The sequence below is a fragment of the Schistocerca americana genome, chromosome X (genome assembly GCF_021461395.2).
Source record: "Schistocerca americana isolate TAMUIC-IGC-003095 chromosome X, iqSchAmer2.1, whole genome shotgun sequence".
NCBI lineage: Eukaryota > Metazoa > Arthropoda > Insecta > Orthoptera > Acrididae > Schistocerca > Schistocerca americana.
This window is the reverse complement of record NC_060130.1, coordinates 299,728,775-299,747,210: the sequence shown is the minus strand read 5'-3', so window position 1 is coordinate 299,747,210 and position 18,436 is coordinate 299,728,775. Positions and strand designations below refer to the sequence as shown.

Genomic DNA, 18,436 nt, shown 5'->3' with positions numbered 1-18,436 from the left:
AGTTTTTCACAAGACTATCTTTTCACTGGAACAGAAACGCTCTTATGAGATTAGTGCATGAAAATGAAGAATTATTTTTGGAAGTCATTGACAGCTGCAAGCCACTGCACCAGTCATTGATTCTATGCAGATTGTCCTGCATTTTGGCATTGCAACCTCCCCAAAGGTAAGTGTATTGTCCAAGTACAGACTCATAGATTTTCTGATGCTCCAATTACATGGTATTGTTGTAAAGAATTGAAAATTTATCATCCACATGGTAGCAGCAGGTGAGATGGATCAAGTATACCAACTGACCTAAACCCCCTATGCAGTATAGTTTCTTCAGTGCTGTAATAACAAGATGTTAATTTGTGAAGAATATCAGAGCCTGAATATCAGTGATAGACTGAAACTGCGTCCCAGATTTCTGCTTTCCATGGACAAGACTTTACCATAGAGCTCAGATGCTAGTTTACTGAAATCTCGTGATGGATAGTAACTGCACATTGATCAAAATACTTTAATATTTGATAGCATTACTATAATCTGTAATTTTCATTTGTGACCCAACAAATACTAACATGTCTTTACAGAGTTGCATTTAGACACTATGTTTCTGTGTTAATTTGTTTGGAATATCATGAATGATGAATCTGTTGTCTTCCCAAGTTCTTTTACAGTGATATATATATATATATATATATATATATATATATATATATATATATATATATATATATATTTTTATTTGAAACTGGTTTGGCATTCTTTTATTAAAAAAGTGCCTAGTCTCTCACTGTAAGGAAAAGTAATTTTGCAGAGGGTCGGCCCCCCCCCCCCCAAAAAATATATATATATATATATATATATATATATATATATATATATATATATATATATATTTGGGGGGGGGGGGCCGACCCTCTGCAAAATTACTTTTCCTTACAGTGAGAGACTAGGCACTTTTTTAATAAAAGAATGCCAAACCAGTTTCAAATAAAAATGCACTGGTCGTTGGGGGACAGAGAGAGGTGGGTGTCTAAAAGTGCAACAGAGTTGGTGGTTGGCTTTTGATATTTTAATTTAGTCAATTTAAAAATCCAGTTGTTAATCAACAATAAATTTATCTATAGCTTAACCAAGCAATGTGTGTATCTATGAGGACAGGATTTCAGCATGCTGTGTTCCAATGTGGGAGATGAAGAAACTGTTTGGATATCAGCACAATAGGAACATAAAGCATTCAAAATTATTGTCTTTTCAGAGAAGAAAAATATTAGGGAACAAGGTGAAAAATCGTACTTTGTTACTAATTGAGGAGTGCCCCATTGATGTTAGCTTGCAAAAAACTAGTGGTTACAAAATGTATAACAGGAAATTAACATCACCTTTTATACATTGTGTGTCCCTTTGGAATCAAATCTGGAAGCTGGAGAGATTGAATAAGAGTCTTTGACCGTTCTTTCCGTCAACCTGTCATCTTATAAAGTTGTGTCCCCAGCACAGAAGACAGCTTGTTGGTCATATGACCACCTTCAGCAGAGGCTGTTACACTGTCAATTTGAACCTATGATTGTGCTTTTTGCAGAATGCCCCTTGCCCAGATCAGTCTCTATACCTACAGATGGCAAGATCTGTAGTACTGACAGTGAAACGACACTTCTCATTAATGTATCCTGTTTGGTTATTACTCAAATATTCACACATTTACACTGTCTTTTAGAACACTTGACATAGCTTTCTTAATTGTATGGTAACTTTTCTGACAACTTTCGAAATATGATACACATGTCCAGCTCTCTGGTACGCACTAGACAGAGTGAATATGACATATTCACAATTCAGTTTCACCCGATATAGAGTACAGCATGTCCGGCTCTAGAGAACACCCGAATCAGTGTGTCTATTACGTATTCACGTCTAAGTAATGCACTATACTAAATAATGCACATCTAAGTAATGCACGTGTCTGACCCTCCAGAATGCCCAAAACAGAGATACATGTCCAGAAGGTGTTCAAAGCACTTCAGTTGCAATATCGTTGCTCTTTTGGTTCTCAAAACTAGTGAAATTTAATAAACAACAACAATAGACTTGTAGGGTTACCATGAGAGATTGTTATACTAAAAACTGGGTTAAACACATTGAAAAGTATATAAAGTAGTTTAGGTAGTAAGTAGTAAAGTAGTTTAGGTAGTAAGAGAAGTTAGGCATCTTGGTGCCTAGCACCTGAACGTGCTGACCAATCAGGAGGAAGTTCAGTACAATTGATGGACTCTCCCATGCAGCTGGTACATATTGTACCATCTGTTGCTTGTACCTCACTCCACTTTTGTAGCATATACTATTTCACGTGTATCAAGCTGCATCAAGGCGAGATTCTAGCAAAATAAAATACTGGCAGCCACAGCCAGGAATATCACACATCTCCCTCCTTCTTTGATTTCCAAAATTGGCCTGTCCTCGAAGACATCTAACAAATTTGGAAATGAGAAAATTTTTCCCCAAATTTGGAATAAAATTGAAGTTTCCAATCTCTAAGGTGCTCCCCCACAAAAAAAAAAAAAAAGAAAAAACCTAGGAAATTGCTGTTCCTAAAATATCACCCCAATTAACCAAACCATTGACTTACTAATGCTACGCATATACTTTCTCATCTCAGTTCTATCAATAAACCTTCACAAAACACACATTACATCATGAACTTGTTCTTGCTGCAAAATATCATTTATGATTTTCAGCTTATAGCTTTTTTCTATAGTCTTGTTATTCGACAATAAACATCAGCACCTGGACCATTAAATCTCCTCTTAAACACTCACTACACTTATTGATGTTTATATATGATAGGAACTAAACAATGCTGCAATGCTGTCCAGCTTTACATAACATGTTTTCCATCTAAGATCAGCACAATGCCGTCCACTTTTACCTAATAACACCCCTTCTTGTCTGGCACGATGCTGTTGCTCGCCACATTGTTTTTGTCGTGTTGGGTGCCTTTGGCTGATGAAGTCAACCACAGACACCTATCTCTGCCGTTTGCCACTTGCTAACATTAGACTGCAGCAGGTGGAGGTGACAGGTGTTGCTTCCATGTCATCCACCTCGCCTGCTGTACACTGCTCTGCTAACTGCTCCCTGAGGCATTGTTTCTCATAGCAGTGAAATAAAACATAGTCCCTTTGGACCGCGTGCACACTTACAACTTTACACTTCTATTTTGCGTTTTCACATTTTCACTTTCAGCTTCATGATGCGATGTGGATTAATTAGTGGCATTTATAAATTTTGTTGCCAAACGGTTCAAAGAAACTTACAGAAGTTCGAACAGGATATAATTTCACAGTTTACACAGTGTCACTTTTTATCTTTTTCACTGTTCATACACTGCTGATTCGGGCATTTTATGATAATCATTACAGTCCACTGTTCTCACTATGACTTTCACGTCTCACCCAGTTCACAGTTCTCGTTAATGGATAGTAGCCTCTTCTTTAAATACACATTCCCCAGCAAGGAGATGCTATACATAAATTTTGTGTCCCTTTGGAAGTCAGATCTGGAAACTGGAGAGATCTGGAGTGATTGAGTAAGTGTCTCTGACCATTTTTTTCCACCAACCTGTTGTGTTGTAAAGTTGTGTCCCCAGTGCAGAAGACAGCCTGTCGATCGTGAGATCTTCTTCAGCGGAAGCTGCTATGCTGTCAGTTCTAGCCTTTGATTGTGCTTTTTGCAGGATGCAACTTGCCCAGGTCAGTCTCTGTATCTATAGAGGGCAAGATCTGTAGTACTGACAATGATGGTAGGTGACAGTTCTCATTAATATATCCTATTTGGTTATTATTCAGATATTCACACATATACACTGCCTTATACAACACTTGACATAGCTTTCTTAATTTTGTGGTAACTATTCTGACAACTTCCAAAATATGATACACATGTCCAGCTCTCTGGTACGCACTAGACAGTGTGAATATTACATGTTCACAACTCAGTTACATCTGATATAGAGTACAACATATCTGGCTCTTCAGAACACCCGAATCAGAGTGACTATTACATGTTCACATCTAAGCAATGCACAATACTGAGATAAGTGTCCGACCCTCCAGAACTCCCAAAATAGATATATGTGTCCGGCCCTCCAGAACGCCCAAAACAGCGACTAGTGCAGCCAAAGTACTTTGTCTCCCAGGTGCACCAGAGTGACCCAAAGGTGTTTGAACAACTTCGTTTGCAATATTGTTACTCTTATGTTTCTCAAAACTAGTGAAATTTAATAAACAAACACAATAGACTCATAGAGTAACCACTAAAAACTGGATTAAATACAATGAAAATTATATAAATAATTATTATGAGAAGTTAGGCATTTTGGTGCCTAGCATCCAAACGTGCCGACCAATCAAAAGCAAGTTTAGTACAATTGGCAGACTCTCCCACAGAACTGGTACATACTGTATCATCTGTTGCTTGTACCTCACTCCACTTTTTAGCCATATGCTACTTCATGTGTATCAAGCTGCATCAATTCAAGCTTCTAGTAAAATAAAATACTTGCAACCGCAGCCAGGTATATCACACTTTTCAGCATTTCCAACTAAATACAACTCTGTGGTATAGGCTCCAAGTAACTCCCAGGAGCTGGGACTAGGGACAATTGTGATCTACAATAGTGGTCATGTGGTTTCTCTGCCAGTGAGGATCGAGGAGATGCACAGGACTAAAAAAGAAATAACGTCAAGGCCTCCTTCAGTGGAGTGCTGTTGAGGTTTTTTTCCTATTTGGAAGTTGTAGGTGTGTACCAAATATTTGGACATGCCATTCAAGGCAGTGTGGAGCAGTGTTGTGTCGATTAACATGATTCCATTAGAGGTGCAGAATTTCTAGAACTCCACCAACATAAATCAAAGACCAAGGTGTGTGGGGATCTTCAAGGGCAAACAAGTGTACTAGCACCTGATTGTTTTCGCCAAGGTTGTGGACTGCACACAAAACACAAAGGGGCATCCGCCGCGTCCCTCCACAACCAGGAGCCGCATAGATCTGCAGAAAGGACCTGAAAAAATCCAAATGTAGACAAGATCAAGGAGACATCATGGTGGGCCATGGTAAATACTGACCTGAGGAGGGGGTGGGGGGGGGGGGGGTGGTTGCTGTTGCTTACTCTGGCATATGCAACACTCCCTAACCATCTGTTCTATTATGCTTGGAGGTCCAGGTGTGTCTGCTGTTTCTTACCCGTGGGCCACCCCTGTGTTGTATATTGCAAAATCTTGGAGGACAGGGCCATTTGCCATGTATTGTGCCATGAGGCATGTGACAATGGGGAGGTTGGGTATGATGTCTGTGGCCTCACCTTCCAAATGAAAAAACGTACTTCTGGATCTTTGTCAACTCCAGGCAGTCACAAAAGGATGTCTGCATTGGCATGGGCAGCAATAAAGCGATACTGGATATCGTAGGCATATTCTGAGAGAAAAAGGGCCCACCATTGCAGCCTTTGTGCCATTTGGATTGATATTTCTGCTGATGACTTGAAAAGCGTCTTTAGAGATTTATGATCCATCATGAGCGTGAAGCGATGGCTATAGACCTAATCATGGAAGTGTTTGATTCCAAAGACGAACACCAAAGCCCCCTATTCCACCTGACTGTAATTCCTCTGCACTGCCGTGAGGGTTTTTGATGCAAATGCAATGGGTCGCTCCACATTGTTACTCGTGTGGGACAAAAGTGCGCCGATCCTGCTGTCTGAAGCATTGACCACCAGAACTAAGTCATTTTGCTGCCATTGTGTGCCATTAAGGAAGTAGGCTGAAGGAGGGCCAGCTTCAGGTCATGGAACCCCATATTACATTGGGAGGACTACTTCCAGTACACGTTCTTACTGATGAAGTGGGGCAGCAGCTCCACAGTTGTGGCATATGGAATGCACTGCCAGTGGCATTTCAGCTGGCCCAATACGGACTTTAGCTGGGACACGTCTCTGGGAACCTGTAATTGTTGGATGATGGACACATGCTGTGGCATAGGCCAGATACCCAACGCACTGAATATGTCCCCTAAATACTCGGCCTGGTGGATGAATAAATAGCATTGGCAAGATTACAGTGAAAATTTGTCATCATGAATGTGGAGAAGAGTGTCTCTAGGTTAAGGGCAAGATCGGCCTATCCTTTCTACTGACCAGAATACCACCAGGGTAGTTTCACCATCACTCAATATCTTTAAAGTGTTGCTCCAAGTACCTCTGGAGCTTGTTTGGGCACTGACAATGTCAAATGGGAGCATGGTATATTAGTACAATACAACTGGAGTATTGATAACAGCAATCTTTCAGGAGTCATCATCCAATGCGAATTCGAGTTATGCATCCCAAAGGTCAATTTTGATTAACACTTTTCCTCCGGTGAGACAAGAAACAATGTCCTCGATCTTGAGAACAGGATACATGGCTACCACAAATTGGATGTTGGTGGTGACCTTGAAGTTGCGCAGATGCAGATGGTGCCCTGTGACTTCTCCACCATCATGATGTGTAAGGCCCGTTGGCTAAACAACTAAACATAACTGGGGTGAGGGTGCCAACTTCCTGGGTGTGTTGCAATTCCAGTCAAAGCTTATCCTGTAGTGTAAACTTGACGCAGCGGATCTTAAAAATTTTGAGACTGCAGTGGATAACAGCAAGATATGTGCCCAAAATCCGGAAACACCCATTGAAGACTTCTGTAACGTTGACATGAGTTTCGCCAAGAGTTCGGTGGTGTAGGGGCATAGGCCCAGTGCGTGGACTACTTCATAAGTGTCATGAATCTTGAAGGCATTAAGGAAGTCTAGACCAAGCATCTTGGATGCTCCTGGGGCTGCCACCACCAAAATCGGAGCCGGTGTTACTGTGGTGCCATGGAAGAATCTGGGTTGGAAGCATCCCATACATTAATGAGATCGTTACTAAAACTAGATAACGTGGTCTCGAGAGTGTGCAGTGGAGGAGACCCAATGGCTTGGTATGTGATCCAGTAGATGGCAGTAGCCAACAACCCAATATTGATGACTGGTTTGTTTCCTTTTTGATCTGTATGGACATCAGTTTAATGGACATGGGAGGACAGTCCATACAAATGCCACATCTTGAAAGCTGGGCTGTGTAAGATCCTCCTCAGAGTCACTTCGTGCCCAGTCCACAGACATTGGAGTGGAAGAGTGACTGTCTTCAGCCTCATGTCCAGACTCTCTGCAGGTGGTACACGTCAGCATGTGGAAACGACACTGTTGTCACAGGTGGCTAACAGGACACTGCTTGCAGGATGGTAATAGTCTGAAATGATGTGTCCTGGGAGGGTCTTTGTCTGACAAAATGGTGTTAATAGGCTTCCAACTCCGGATGGGAGGTAAATACGAGGGCTGTGTCTTGTATAGAAGCTTCTGCCCAGATTGTTTGTTTGAAAGCTTTGATGATCCTCCTAGAGGCCTTCATCAGGTTTATGACCTAAAATCATATGTTTGACTACAGTCAATTCATAAGAGAGCTTGCATTGGTCATTGGAACATTGAAATCTGAATTCCCGGGAGAGACCCTGGAGCCTAGCTATTCGTTCCCTATAGGTTCTGGAATGTAACTTTGGCAGCTAAAATTTTTGTGCTGCACTGCTGCAAAGTCTATCTAAGTGTAGAAATAGTCAGCTAAGCTTTTCTTTTAGGAAGCGTATGGTACAGCACCACTTTGAGAGGTAGCTATTGTAAAAGGTGGTAGATTGCAGGTCCTGCATTCACCTATAGGAAGGCTTGCTGCTGCTCATCACCACATATATTGTACACTGTAAAGTGCTAATCTAATTGGTGTATGAATTAGGCCCAAGACTCAATTTTCCTGTCAAAGATTGAAAGGGAAGTGATACTGATGTACCTGAACATACACGGGTGACAGGATGGGAACCTAACCCCGCTGTTACTGGAGTGGGTGTTTTGAAGGTGATAATTTGTTCCATTAGGACCTCATTTTCCTGCTGCACCCTGTGGAGTAAGAGCAGCACCAGATGTATAATGTCTGCATTTTGCAGTACTGGTGCTGCTTGTTCGTGTTGTACCTGGGACATGGCACATGTGTTCTAACAGTTCAAAAATTCTCATCACCAGTGAAAAATCCAACTTTGTTACTAATTAAGGAGAACACTGGTAGATGTTACAAACAGCTGCTTCATTAGCTTGCAAAGAACTAGTGGTTACTGGGGGAAACAAGAAATTGCCCACATGTCTTTAGCAATTCCAATTAAATACAGTTCTGGGAGCCAGAACTAAAACAGGAAAAAACTACCACTTGAACTATTGCCTACTACAAAACCTAACTTCTTGGTGTGACACAGTCTTCTTTGATGGCACACTGACAAGTGCTTAAGTGATGGTCTCCAAGCAGTTGGCACATGACTTGACTTGCTCTCACTGATGGGAAGTGTCCTCAGTGGTCCCTGGATTAGATTAAATAGTTATCTTCAGGAAAAGACATGCTGCCCCCATTCTCTCATGACTGGATGGAAGCGTGGTTTTGCTGATGCCTGGTGAGGTACCCCGTGGTCTGTAGCTCCTCGTGTGTCACCTGATTATCTGGGTTTATAGTTGACATTTCCCCGTGGCTGCTACAGAATGCGCTAGTGTCGCCTACTTTGACCCGCACATGATAACTATCATGAATGTTGTGGCTGGTGCCCCTGTTCACCATAGGAAAAGACATCTTAGCATTACTGAAAACAGTCAACAAAATAACATATTATCAAAAAATTGCATTTTGATGTGTTGTGGCCCCACAGTGCAATTCACTGTACTGGCTGCATGGCTCACTGTAAGAACACTTAGTCCTAAATAGTCGCATAGTTGCTTCAGTCACATGCTTTATTTCATCAACTTATATAGGCTTTTTTTTTTTTATCCTTATCACTAGTTTTTATTCATAGCGTTCAGATTGCACTAATTATAGCACTCACTGAAATTTTTACTTGTGATTATATGCATTTTTTTCATTCCACCAAAGACATTATTGTTCCCCTTGAAATGCCCAGTATGAGATACCATTTATTTGTCCATTTCAGTAAGTCATATTATTATGCCGTATGTGAGTAGTATGTACAGTTGATGGGATGATTGAAAAACAGAAATATTTTTGAAACTAACTTTAGTGTACATGTGACAGTTTGCTGAGGTACTGTTTATAATATAATGGGAAGAGTAAAGGACTTTTTTTTATTTTTAGAGTTGGCTTGGTGGGAAGAAATTGAAGACTGCTGTTCCTGTGGAGCCGCTTATGTTGAAGCTTCACGAACTTGGTGCACCAAATGATGTACTGTGTAAATATTTGGCTTTCATAGACAATACTGGGAAACGACTAAACATTGCTCGTAAACTACAATGCCACAGAACTGTTATTGATGTGAGTAGACACTGAAATTCTATGAAACTACCGTACTTCTAATGCAGTCCTTATTGCACAGATTTTTTTCCTTCGTTCAATAATGTGTCTTTGTAATTGTATTCTAAGAGTACATGTGGTACATTAATGATCCCAAACTGAAGAATATTTATGCCAAAGATGTACGTGATACACTGATAATCTCAAAGTGAGGAACATAGTATGTATTGTCAAATTATGATGTAACAGACAGAGATGGGTTTAACTTTAGTAAAGGCTGTCCTTAGTTATTTTAGATTTAGTTCTGGTTTTATATATTTACAGTTTTCCATGATGTGGACAACTACATACAGTTATACAGGTTCTCCCTCTACAAACACTTATTAATGAAAGTATAATTGTGTTGGGTATCAAATGAAATTTGTGACTGGATTTTGGAGTTCTTGGAAGGGAGGAGGCAGCATCTTATCACGGATGGAGAATCAGTGACAAATGTAGAAGTAACTTAATTGAAGTGTGTTGGGACCCTTGCTGTTCATGTTGTGTATTAATTACCTAACAGACATTGTTAAAAGTAAACTCAGGTTTTTTGCAGATGATACAGTTATCAGTAATTATGTGCTGTGTGAAAAAACATCTGCACAAATATTCAGTCAAATCTTGGTAAGATTTCAAACTGGTACAAAGATTGGCAACTTCTTTTACATGTTTAGAAATTTAAAACTTTACTCCTTGCAAAACATAAAATTGTGGCATCCTACAACTGCGATATCAATGAGTCACATGTGGAATCAGTTAACTCATACAGAACCTGAGTGTAACAATGTGCAGGGATATAAAATGAAATGATCACATAGCCTTAGTCATAGGTAAAGCAGGTGGTTGGCTTAGGTCTATTGCTAGGACACTGGAGAAATGCAATCCACGTGCAAAGGAGACTGCTTATGAATCAGTCATGTGACCCATCTTAGAGTATTGCTGAAATTTGTGGTATGTATACCAAATAAGGCTAGCCAGACATGTTGGGCATACACAAAAAAAATGGCAGCACGAATGGTCACAGATTTGTTTGGAGAGGAGGGAAAAGATAGCAATCATGAATTGGCAGACACTTGACGATAGATACCATTCATCTCATGAAGCCTACGTATAAAGTTTCAGGAAACTGTATTAACGCTTTGAGTGCTGCAGACATGAAATCCCGCCATCCTTCACCTTTCCACAAGGGCTGTAGAGATTGTTAGCCGCTGCAGTGGTATTTCCCATTAGTGCTGCATTCACTGTCACAGCCTGGTTGGCCCCCCAGTGATGGCTTTTACCGTCAGTTAGTTCTACTACCTGTGGTCCTGTAGATGTCTGTAGCCACTCAGCAGTATTTCTGTCAGATTTCACAGTTGCTGTTTGACATTCATGCTAGCTGGTTCCCCATGATCATTTGCATTGTGCTTCCGTGTTGTTGTTTAGTTTTCAGCAGTGTTTCCGTCGGATTTCACAGTTGCTGTTCGACATCCGTGCTAGTTGGTTCATGTGATCATCTGCATTCTGCTTTTTTGGTGTCGTGTAGCTTTCTGCTCATTCGTCAGGATTTTTAGACTGCTATCACTTTTGAGTTCCCCAATAAATGGCATGTCACCGTGGTTGCACTAACAAAGAGATCACCAGGGGTGACAGTGACAGTGATAGTTAGTTTGTCATCTTGAATGACTTTAGTGATGATAATGATGAAGATGATGATGATAATGATGCTGATGATTCAGAAGGATCTCATAGTAACACACATCTACGTATTTCACCTAGTAGAGCTCATCAGGATAGTTCTTCTTCAGATTCTGAAAGTGAAGATGATTCAATCCGTAAAAGGCCACACCTTAATGACAAATTTGATTGGCAAAAGCACGATTTCAGTCCAACACTACATGCATTTGATGACTCATCTTCAGGACATGATTGCCAACTAGCACCTGATTCAAGCTTTCTATCCTTTTTCATGCTATTTCAATCAGAAAATCTGATGAAATTTATAGCACTTGAAACAAACTGATTTTACACTTTTATCGTGGCAAATACGTCAGAATGAGTTCATTTTTGACTGCCCACTTGGAAAGATACTGGTTTTGAGGAACTGTATTGCTTCACTGGTATTTTGCTTCTCATGCGCCATGTTAAAAAGTTGAGATGTACTTCTGAGTGCTCCAGTTTTCGGTGAAATTATGTCCCATGACAGTTTTATGTTACTTTTGAGAATGTTGCATTTTAGTGACAACTCCCAACTGTGAAGATAACAGTTGGTTTAAAATTAGGAGAATAATTGAAACAGTTTGTATTGCATTACATAGTGTGTTTAATCCATAAAAAAAGGTCTGTGTCGATGAATGCCTATTATTGTTCAAAGGTCGCTTATCTTTTAAACAATTCATTCCTTTGAAACATAGTGTGTTTAATCCATAAAAAAAGGTCTGTGTCGATGAATGCCTATTATTGTTCAAAGGTCGCTTATCTTGTAAACAATTCATTCCTTTGAAACAAAGAAGATTCAGAATCAAGGCAATTGTGTTGAGTGGCTGTAAAACTGGATACATCTTGGATTTCATTGTATACACAGGCACAACACCAGAAATTGAAGTCCATAAATTAGAGAAATCCGGTGACATAGTGGCAACAGTAATGAAACCATATCGTGAACATGGACATATCCTGGTGTTTTTTTTTTTTTTTCCCCCCATGTTGTAGACCTGTGTGTTTTGAATGATCACACTCTTCACAGATTGGTAACAGGGAGAAAAATACCATTAGCAGATTTTCATTTGTCTGGTATGAGAACTTGTGTAAAAATTTGCTACAGCTTGGAGAAGAGATGGGAAATGAAGACACTCTGATGACGGGAATGCTCTGCGCTTTGCTGGAGGGCACTTTTCAGATGTCATTCCAAGTGACCAGTCCAAGAAACACGGACAATGGTGTAGATATGCAGTCTGTGCAAAACAGAATTTGTGCCAAGAAATAAAATATGAATGCAAAACATGCAATGTCCCCTTGTGTGTTATACCACATTTCGAAACATATCACACAAAGAAAAACTTTCAGCCACGTTGATACATCTGAAAGATGAAATCAGGCCCTTACTTCTGAAAAAAAATATTTAAAAATAAAAAAGTTAAAAAAACAAAGAAATTGAAAATAAGCGCAAAAATAAAAAAAATGTAACTTTAATGAAATGAACACCCTTAGCTGCTTACAGGTGTTGACATACGTCAACGGGGACAGATGAAAATGTGTGCCCCGACTGGGACTCAAACCCGGGATCTCCTGCTTACATGGCAGATGCTCTATCCATCTGACCCACCAAGGACACAGAGGATAGCGCGACTGCAGGGATTTATCTCGGGCACACCTCCGCGAAACCCACATTCTCAACGTATCGTCCCGCACTACATTCATAGTGCCCCCGCCAATTATACTCATTACTCGCGGCACATTGCTGATTCCTGTAAGAGTTCGGGTACTGTTTGTGCGTTCACACAGAAGAAGAAGATGGTCAAGTGGCTGGTGAGCCTTAACTATATATTTATTAGGATGGTATCTGTTCTTTCGGACATGTCCGACAGAACAGATACCATTTTAGTAAATAAATTTTAACTTTGCCAATATCGGTCCAAATCCCGGATGAGAAAGAAGGATGGGAAATATAACAGCGCATAAAAATAAATAAATAAAAACCCAGAATTATCTGAGCTTGAAGAGCCTCTCCAGGTGAATTACTGTGCTGACAAACATATTATGTACAAACATTTGAATCATCCAGTCCATACTGACAAACACAGACTGGTTGCTTGAAGTCCAAGATCATAATCAACAAAACAAAAAAAAGAATTATTCATATTGATCGTTTTAGTCATGAATAATGAAAATCATGAAAATCCCATAGAAAAAAGCTCCAGAATTTTCCAATTTTTAGGCAACTTTTCCAAACTTTTCTTTAATTCAAACCTTGCCTTAACAATTGCAAAAAAAAAAAAAAAAAAAAAAAAGAGGAATCATCCAAATCGGTTAAGCCATTGCCATTTTTGAGTTTTAGTGACACAAACCCACAGCAGTTCATTTTTATGTACAGAAATGTTACCTTGTATGTGTGTGTGTGTGTGTGTGTGTGTGTGTGTGTGTGTGTGTGTGTGTGTTGCGTACAAAAATCTGATAATTAAGTCTCAGTGGGCCAAATGAAACTTAGATGTATACAGAGACCTTATGATGATGCACAAGAACTAATTGCAAATGAAAGAAAGCCTTTGGTGAGGAGTTACATGTTAGCAGCATAAGCAGTTTCAGTGTACATTATGTCTCTCGAGCAATTCATCTTCCGATTCAAAGCTATGGAATAAATATCCAGATACACTGTGTTTGTAACATTGGTGATCGCACTCAGACTGCCAGACAGTCACAACTGCCATGGCTCCAGAAATACTCAGCACAGGGTGAAGTCTGCCGAGCGAAGAGGTCAGGCACAGACAGCAACCTGTGGAGATGGCCATTAGTGCAGGTAAACGGATTAGGCAACCTCAAGGGTGTGCTCGACATGACGAGCCAGTCGTGCAGCTGCAGCAACCAAAGGGCTAACTGAGGAATCTCAGAATATACTACAATCCCATACATATCACTCACATAGGGACAGTGAAGACAAGATTAGACTAATTACAGTGTGCACATAGGCATTTAAGCAATCATTCTTGCTGCACTCCTTATGTGAATGGAACAAGAAAAATCATTACTCTGTGGTACAACGGGAAATACCGTCTGCCATATACTTCACAGTGGTTTGCAGAGTAGAGATGTAGTGTTCCATTTTCTAAATTGATGAATTGTTTGTTCACCATACCTCACCTCTGAGTTCTTGTAACCTTATTATTTCATCTCACTTGCATGACTTAAAAGTGAGCTATGTGAGACTTTTATATTCAGTCTTCTTTACAGTTTCATTCTTGGAGTCATCTGTCAAACAATGAGCCCTAACATTAGGAACTGTCAAAGGCTACTTAGGGGCTGCAGTCAAGGTTGCAGGCAGTATTTCTGAAAAATGAAAGTCTACAGGAGAATCACGAGAATCACAAATACGAAGTTAGTTGTGGTTCCATTGATGGGTGTGCGGCCACTGTGGTCGAGCTGTTCTAGGCACTTCAGTACGGAACCACGCGGCTGCTACGCTCACAGGTTCGAATCCTGCCTCGGGCATGGATGTGTGTGATGTCCTTAGGTTAGTTAGGTTTAAGTAGCTCTAAATATAGGGGACTGATGGCCTCAGATGTTAAGTCCCATAGTGCTTAGAGCCATTTGAGCCATTGATGAGTGCCTTTTTTTGACCTGATTAGTACAATGAGCTTGGCCAGTCATCTGAGTGACGATACCAAGTTCCTAGTTATGAGGCTTGTTTTATTCATGATAGAAAACATTGTCCTTTGTGTGGAACTTTGGAACTTTATAGCGAAGTTGGCATCCAAAGCAGGGTGTTGAGGATGAAAGAAATGCAGTAAAGTGCGCTGATGATGAACATGTAATAATTCTGCCAACATGTTGTGAAAAGGCAGAGTAAGATAGATGATGAGAAACAACAAAAAAGCATTTTCCCTCCACTGCGAAACACAAAGTTTGGACATCTGCCCCTCTAAAGTGTAAATGTAGTGTTCAGTTTCACCATTTGTCTGATTAGAGAACAGAGAAATTTGGACATGCTGAGTCCATTTTGTTGGCAAAACTGTTGAAATTGCAATGAGGGGAATTGTTAATCATTGTCCAAAATGGTAGTTTGTGGCAATCCTTCTAAACAATGGAGAGAACCGAGTGCTTTGGTAGTGCAAGTGCTAGTTGTCAAATTCATTAGAAGGACAAATGCATATCTACTGTATGCATCAACCATAATTAGCTAGCTTGTGTTCTGGAAAGGACCAGCAAAATCAATGTGGATTCAGTGCCAAGGACCCTCAGGTTGAGGCCAGTTGAAAAATCATTTGCACTGCGCTGCTTGGTTGCCCATGCAAGCTTGGAAATCGGCAGTCATTGATTCAATCTGCTTACGAAAATCAAGCCATATAAAATGCTGGCATGCTAGCTGCTTAGTTTTAAGGGTTCCCCCATGTTCCCTGTGTAAATGAGTCAAAACATTTTCCTGCAATGTTGTGGAAAACATGACTCATGTTTGTTCATTAGGAATATGAAATGCAGTTATGCCATTCTGAACAGAATGGTATTTTTGCTCTACTGTATCTAAGATTGATTTCGGACCTGCAGGTCAACCCATCCAAATGTTGTACCTGAGAAATCACATACTGATCGTGTTGAATACCTTGTGGAGTCCACTGACAGTGGGAAAAGCTTGCAGTGCTTGCAAATTAGATTGATCAATTTGAAGACAAGAACCTTCTTGGTGCATCAAATTCCACATTACTTCCCATATGTAAGCAAGACACGATGTTTGCGCTAGCATTTTGTACCATTGGGCGATAAAAAATTTTATTTTGGTAATTCGAAATAATTAATGACCTACACTGCAGAGTCTTTGCTGTATGATCGGTCACATCTTTTGTTGAGAGGAAAAGAACAGTCGAGAGGTTATGGTCAGTCACAAAAAAAACATAAAATTCTGCGATGCAGATATTTAAATTTCATGGCACCTATAGCTAAAGCTTCCTTTTTCAGCTGACTGTAGTTGACTTCAGTCTTTTTTTAGCATCTTAGATGTGAAAGCAGTTCAGTGTTACCAATCTAGTGAGATAAAACTGTCTCTATTCCATGTTATTATGCATCAGCTGTAAATATTACTGGTTTCTGCAGATCAGAATGAATAAGACATGGATGACTAAACAATGCATTTTTCAACCTTTGAAATGGTTGTTCACATTCTCCAGTCCATTGGAAAGGAACATTTTTATGCCAGAGGCAATGCAAATGAGCAGCAGTTTGCACTGCATTTGGAGTGTATTTAATGTAATAAGTAAGTTTTCCAAGAACTGCTTGTAGTTCCCATAAATTTTTAGGGGAAGATATCTAACCATCTGAAATCAAAGGTACTCCACACAATGGTGAGGGCAGTTGCATTACATACTACCTGAGCACTCACTATATGTCATTTAAATGCAGTTACTGAGAAGATCATTAGGATTTATCTGGTTGAGAACATCAACAATACAATGATCCGACAACTGGCTGGAGTGGCTCCAGTCAATGAAAATATGCAAGAATGGAGACTTCAGTGGTATGGACACACCATACTGGCACCACCTACCTTGGTCATCAAGAAGAAGAAGAAGAAGAAGAACCACAGTGACTCCATAGAAGCGATGGAAAAAACAGATGCCTATAAATATCTAGGATACAGACAAAAAATAGGAATAGATAATACAAATATTAAAGAAGAACTAAAAGAAAAATATAGACAAAGACTAACAAAAATACTGAAAACAGAATTGACAGCAAGAAACAAGACAAAACCTATAAATACTTATGCTATACCAATATTGACCTACTCATTTGGAGTAGTGAAATGGAGTAACACAGACCTAGAAGCACTCAATACACTTACACATTCACAATGCCACAAATATAGAATACATCACATACATTCAGCAACAGAAAGATTCACATTAAGCAGAAAGGAAGGAGGAAGGGGATTCATTGACATAAAAATCCTACATTACGGACAGGTAGACAATTTAAGAAAATTCTTTATAGAACGAGCAGAAACTAGCAAAATACACAAAGCAATCACTCATATAAATACATCGGCTACACCACTGCAATTTCATAACCACTTCTACAACCCTTTAGATCACATAACATCAACAGATACGAAGAAAGTAAATTGGAAAAAGAAAACACTACATGGCAAGCACCCGTATCATCTAACACAGCCACACATCGATCAAGACGCATCCAACACATGGCTAAGAAAAGGCAATATATACAGTGAGACGGAAGGATTCATGATTGCAATACAGGATCAAACAATAAACACCAGATATTACAGCAAGCATATTATTAAAGATCCCAATACCACAACAGATAGATGCAGACTTTGCAAACAACAAATAGAAACAGTAGATCACATCACAAGTGGATGTACAATACTAGCAAATACAGAATACCCCAGAAGACATGACAATGTAGCAAAAATAATACATCAACAACTTGCCATAAAACATAAACTAATAAAACAACACGTTCCCACATACAAGTATGCACCACAAAATGTACTGGAGAATGATGAATACAAATTATACTGGAACAGAACCATTATAACAGATAAAACAACACCACATAACAAACCTGACATCATACTCACCAATAAAAAGAAGAAATTAACACAACTAATCGAAATATCCATACCCAATACAACAAACATACAGAAGAAAACAGGAGAAAAAAATTGAAAAATACATCCAACTGGCTGAGGAAGTCAAGGACATGTGGCATCAGGATAAAGTCGACATTATACCGATTATACTATCAACTACAGGAGTCATACCATACAATATCCACCAGTACATCAACACAATACAGCTACATCCAAACGTATACATACAACTACAGAAATCCGTAATTATTGATATGTGTTCAATAACCCGAAGGTTCCTAAATACAATGTAACATATACCGTACAGTTAAAAGGAAGTCACGCTTGATGAAGGTCCGCGTCACTTTCCATTTTTAACCAGACCTAAGGTCTGAGAAAAATAGAAATAATAATAATAATAATAATAATAATATACTGACCAGCAGGTATCTTTTTCATTTCCCCATCCAGGGGAAGTAGAAGGTACGCATCAGCTAAATCAATTTTAGGAAAGGCTCGTCCACCTGCAAGGTGATCCATAAGCTCCTCAAAATGGGAAAGAATCAATAACTGTTTGATTGTTGGCTGTAGCTTTAAAGCTTGCTCGTAGTCTGATTTTCCCATTTGATTTTCTTGTGATAACTAAAAGAGATGTCCATTCACTTGCAGAAATGGGTTTCAAAACATCATTGTCTTCCAATTTGTTGAGCTGAGAACAATTTCATCAA

General features: G+C 39.6%; 1 protein-coding gene across 2 annotated transcripts in view; it reads left to right on the top strand.

Annotated features, from left to right (window-relative positions):
- The window catches only part of LOC124555151 (spermatogenesis-defective protein 39 homolog), a 121,544-nt gene that overhangs the window by 90,618 nt on the left and 12,490 nt on the right, over positions 1-18,436 (top strand). For both annotated transcript variants that reach the window (XM_047128969.1, XM_047128968.1), the window contains exon 10: positions 9,236-9,412. In XM_047128969.1, coding sequence (XP_046984925.1) covers positions 9,236-9,412 — 177 coding nt within the window. The remainder of the gene's footprint in view (positions 1-9,235; positions 9,413-18,436) is intronic.